We start from the raw sequence: 3,791 nt of genomic DNA, 5'->3' as shown, positions 1-3,791 counted from the left end.
GTACAAGGTGCTCTATCTTTTATGTATGATATTCGTGTATCTAGGCGACTTAGCAAAGCCATTAGAACTTAGTAGCTCTATCTTTTTCTCTCTTAAGGAGAGGTTTGGGAGAGGATGATTGGAGAATTATCCATCGACCAGTAACTAAAAATATTTATTTTATAATATAATTATTATAACTACACATAGTGTGGGCAGGGAGGCAGCGCGCTTCCTTCCCTAAAAAGTTATAATCCGAGGGAACGGCCTTCCCTAGGTGCCGAGATAACACCGAGAATATAAACGTCAAGAATAATAGCACCGAGGATAAGTCTCGTGAATGAATAAGAAACTAGCATATTATCTGAATGTCAATAGTCGTAATCATAGTCGAATGCCGAGAGACAATATCAGGAAAAGTTGGCAATGTGACCCTGAGAGGATCTGTGTGTATCCTTGAGCGGGATGATTCCAACATTCTCAGATCATTCAATAAACTCTGGACAGCACAAAAAGACAACTATCATTAGAAGAAGTCCGAAGTAGAGCACATAACATTCTCACTCTCCACTTAGCCAACGTTACATTCTCACTCTTCACTTAGTTAGCGTTATGTGTCTCTCCAACCTCAAGAAAATAGAAGTTTGATCACTGTAGTAAGTCGAGCTTTTAGGCTTGTGACAGTAGAGCATAAGGTCATCGTGAGGCTCTCCAAAGCTTCACATGCCAATAAGCCCAAACTTGCAAATCAAGTAGACCATCTCTTCAAATCGAATAGGTTTGAAAAGTTTATATAGTCTTTTTATTGTGAAAAGCACCTATATGCTTTTAGTGCTTTAGTCAAAAGCTTAGCTTTTAGATCAAACCAAATCAAGGGCATAAGATGAAGGGCTTAGATTCATGACAAGTGGCTAAAGGGGGTGTGAGAAAACCTAAACAAGTCTCCCTAGGTTGGGTGACTTAAAAAAGAGGTCACTCTCGTAAAAAAGAGGTCACTCTCTACCGTTTAGTAATTTACAATTTGTAATTGTGTAATTGCACACACGTCATGTACATTGCAATGAGAACACGAGGCCACTTTATTATATACATAATTCGATATTGTCATGTATTATATGGCAAAATATAATCTTTCAAAATTGTGGTAACTCAAATATTTCCATTTAGCATGTATATATACTAGTAGAACTTGTCCTTTTAACAGAACTTGTTTCGTTTCCTATTGCATGGCAATCAAACTAGTAAGTTTGAAAATCTCGATTCCCGAACACTCCTTTGCTATACAGCTTAGTAAGACCTATAAATTGAGCTGCTGCATGTGACCCTCGTAGCCAGTCTCTCCTGAGTCCTTTGTCCCTGCAATGCAGCCCGTCTGACAAACGTACAGCATTTGATGTTCTCTTGTAGTTCACTCAGCTAGACCTTGTCCCTTCAGCCATGAACGGAAGCTTCGATCTGCCTTTTAAAGCTGCCCTTTTACTCACATTATGTTTCATATGGATCGCTATAGTACACTGCGATAGCCCATCTAGCACGGGCTCTGCGATAACAGAAGAAGATAGGCTTAAGGACTTTCTCGAATGGGTAGCTCGCGTAGGCTCAAATAATCACTCGACGGATAGTTTGGGCAAAACGTTAGTGGTGAGTGAGGCTGCTGGAAACGTTATCACAGTTGGCAAAAGTGGGGCTCAATTCACCAGCGTTCAAGCTGCTGTGGACGCAGTAACTAGTAACAACAACCAACGTGTAGTCATTCAAATTGGTGCAGGAGTATACCAGTAAGATTGTGTCTGCGCTTTCTCTGTCATTGGTCCTTAAACGCCAGTACTATAGAGCAATGAAGATTCATTGCAGTGTTACCAGTACTCTGGCCGTCTGAATGAATTCGATAAGTATGTTGAGTCTTGTGCACAGCAGCCGCGAGAGACTACGTAATACTCAACTGATTCTAAGAATTGAATGGTTGTTTATTTCAACTCTAGGGAGAAGGTCTATGTGCCATCGAGCAAGCCCTACATCACCTTCCAAGGAGCAGGGGCTGGTGTGACGACTATATCTTGGCATGACACAGCCTCGAGCAGTGGAACCACACAAGCAAGCGCTAGCGTCGCCATCGACGCCAAAAACTTCATTGCAAGAGACATGTCATTCACGGCAAGATTATATATATGTGGCGCTGGCTTTTCTGATCGTTCTCCTGAATTGTTCTTTTCGATTGAAACACAAGCTTGCATTGTTTTGTTCCTTCTGTTATTCAATTCGGACTACAATTTGCTCGATTGTTTGGCAGAATTCAGCGGCCTCTCCTCCAATAGGATCCACGAACAAGCAGGCGGTCGCACTAAGAATCTCTGGCGACCAAGCTGCCTTTTACAATTGCGACTTTAATGGAAATCAGGATACGTTGTTCGACGATGCTGGCAGACATTACTTTCAGGGTTGCTTCATCCAAGGTTCTGTGGACTTTATTTGCGGTGACGGGCAATCTTTATATCAGGTAAGAGTTTTCTATCTTTACTTGAAAATCAGTCGCTTTGATATCACAGACGGGTTAGATTTAAGCTGTTTTATCAAGCAGGGATGCGAGCTCCATGCGCTGCCAAGATCTACAGAATCTTTGACAGCTCAGAGACGCTCAAGCCCAGGAGAAAGTACAGGGTATTCGTTCGTAAATTGTAAAGTCACTGGATCAGGAATGACATACTTGGGTCGAGCTTGGGGACCATATTCAAGGGTTGTCTTCTCCTACACATACATGGACGCGATAGTAAAACCAGTAGGGTGGTACAATTGGGGTGACCCTAGCAGGGAGAGGTAAAAGCTCCAGCCTCTTTTGCTATCTCCTCCAGCAATATTGATATAACAGCTGATTGAAAGTGAAATTCTTGCAATGTGAATGTGTTTGCTATAAATTGGACGAATGTGACATTTGTTTGCGATAGATTCATGCAATTGACGTTGTTTAAGCTGATTCGTGAGAATTGATGTTGTGTTTTTGTAACAGTAAAGTTTTTTATGGGCAATATAAGTGCACAGGGCCTGGGGCAGCGGAGAGCGGTAGGGTAGGATGGTCTCACGAGCTTACAGAGGCTCAGGCGGCACCGTTTCAGTCTCTCAGCTTCATAGATGGTGCATCCTGGGTTTGAAACTTGAGCAGCTGAGCTTCTTATGGACATACCGAAAGCAGGAAAATTAAGCAAAATCGCTACCATCAAAATCTTATAATACCATCAAAAGCCCTGGTGTGAGGAGATGATTCCCTATTCCGACCTCTGCTGGGTGGATATTTCATGCATTACGTAAATAACATCACTGTTGGCAATGTTATTGTTGAGCAGTTTGCTTTAATGTAGTGAGCACGCATATGCAACCAAGACAGCATCCTAAGCAATGCCTACATTTGTTTATGATTTCAGGATTTTTATCCTAAAAGTATTGAATCTCTATGATGAGTCCAAAAACTCTCACTCCATGCCTAAGCATCATAACAAATAGAAGTTTCACACATCATGTGGCACAAAATTCAAATGAAAATTTGCATGTTGTGAATACGGATTTGATTTAATAATTGACATGAAAGTAACTTCTCATAGAAAGGGATCTAAATCCTATAAGGATGATTGTTGAAAGAGTAGATACCAAAAGAGCTACATAATTGAAGCACCTTAACTTGATCTTGCACTCTATAGCTAATGTGATGATCACTAAGGCACTCAAGCTACAGAGCTAGATGTTGAAGAGAGAGAGAGAGAGAGAGAGAGAGAGAGAGAGGAGAGAGTCAATTGAGTATAGGATCAAAAAAACATAAACTT

The 3,791-nt window shown here is 41.3% G+C and overlaps 1 protein-coding gene across 2 annotated transcripts; it reads left to right on the top strand.

Annotated features, from left to right (window-relative positions):
• The first annotated feature begins 1,164 nt into the window (after positions 1 to 1,164).
• On the top strand, positions 1,165 to 3,386 carry LOC147895732 (putative pectinesterase 53). 2 transcript variants are annotated; one of them, XM_087382305.1, is made up of 5 exons: positions 1,165 to 1,757; positions 1,962 to 2,133; positions 2,270 to 2,476; positions 2,558 to 2,793; positions 2,984 to 3,386. In XM_087382305.1, the coding sequence occupies exons 1-5, from the start codon at positions 1,417 to 1,419 to the stop codon at positions 3,123 to 3,125; spliced, it is 1,098 nt and encodes a 365-aa protein (XP_087238431.1). In that variant the 5' UTR covers positions 1,165 to 1,416; the 3' UTR covers positions 3,126 to 3,386. The 2 variants fall into 2 exon arrangements, with proteins under 2 accessions (XP_087238431.1, XP_087238430.1); XM_087382304.1 differs by lacking the exon at positions 1,165 to 1,757 and adding an exon at positions 1,764 to 1,871 and having other exon boundaries at positions 1,962 to 2,793.
• Positions 3,387 to 3,791: the final 405 nt, after the last annotated feature.

This window comes from Dipteris shenzhenensis, chromosome 12 (genome assembly GCF_047967505.1).
Source record: "Dipteris shenzhenensis isolate YYH24624 ecotype China chromosome 12, Dip_SZ_1.0, whole genome shotgun sequence".
Classification (NCBI taxonomy): domain Eukaryota; kingdom Viridiplantae; phylum Streptophyta; class Polypodiopsida; order Gleicheniales; family Dipteridaceae; genus Dipteris; species Dipteris shenzhenensis.
Note: the sequence above shows the minus strand (reverse complement) of the source record. Positions and strands in the feature narration are given on the sequence as shown.

What these genes read in the sequence shown, in the direction of transcription:
- LOC147895732 (XM_087382305.1), top strand. Translation starts at nt 1,417, where the DNA reads ATGAACGGAAGCTTCGATCTGCCTTTTAAAGCTGCCCTTTTACTCACA. An exon ending in ATTGGTGCAGGAGTATACCA is followed by an intron (nt 1,758 to 1,961) that starts GTAAGATTGTGT and finishes TTTCAACTCTAG; the next exon opens with GGAGAAGGTCTATGTGCCAT. An exon ending in GGTGACCCTAGCAGGGAGAG is followed by an intron (nt 2,794 to 2,983) that starts GTAAAAGCTCCA and finishes TTTTTGTAACAG; the next exon opens with TAAAGTTTTTTATGGGCAAT.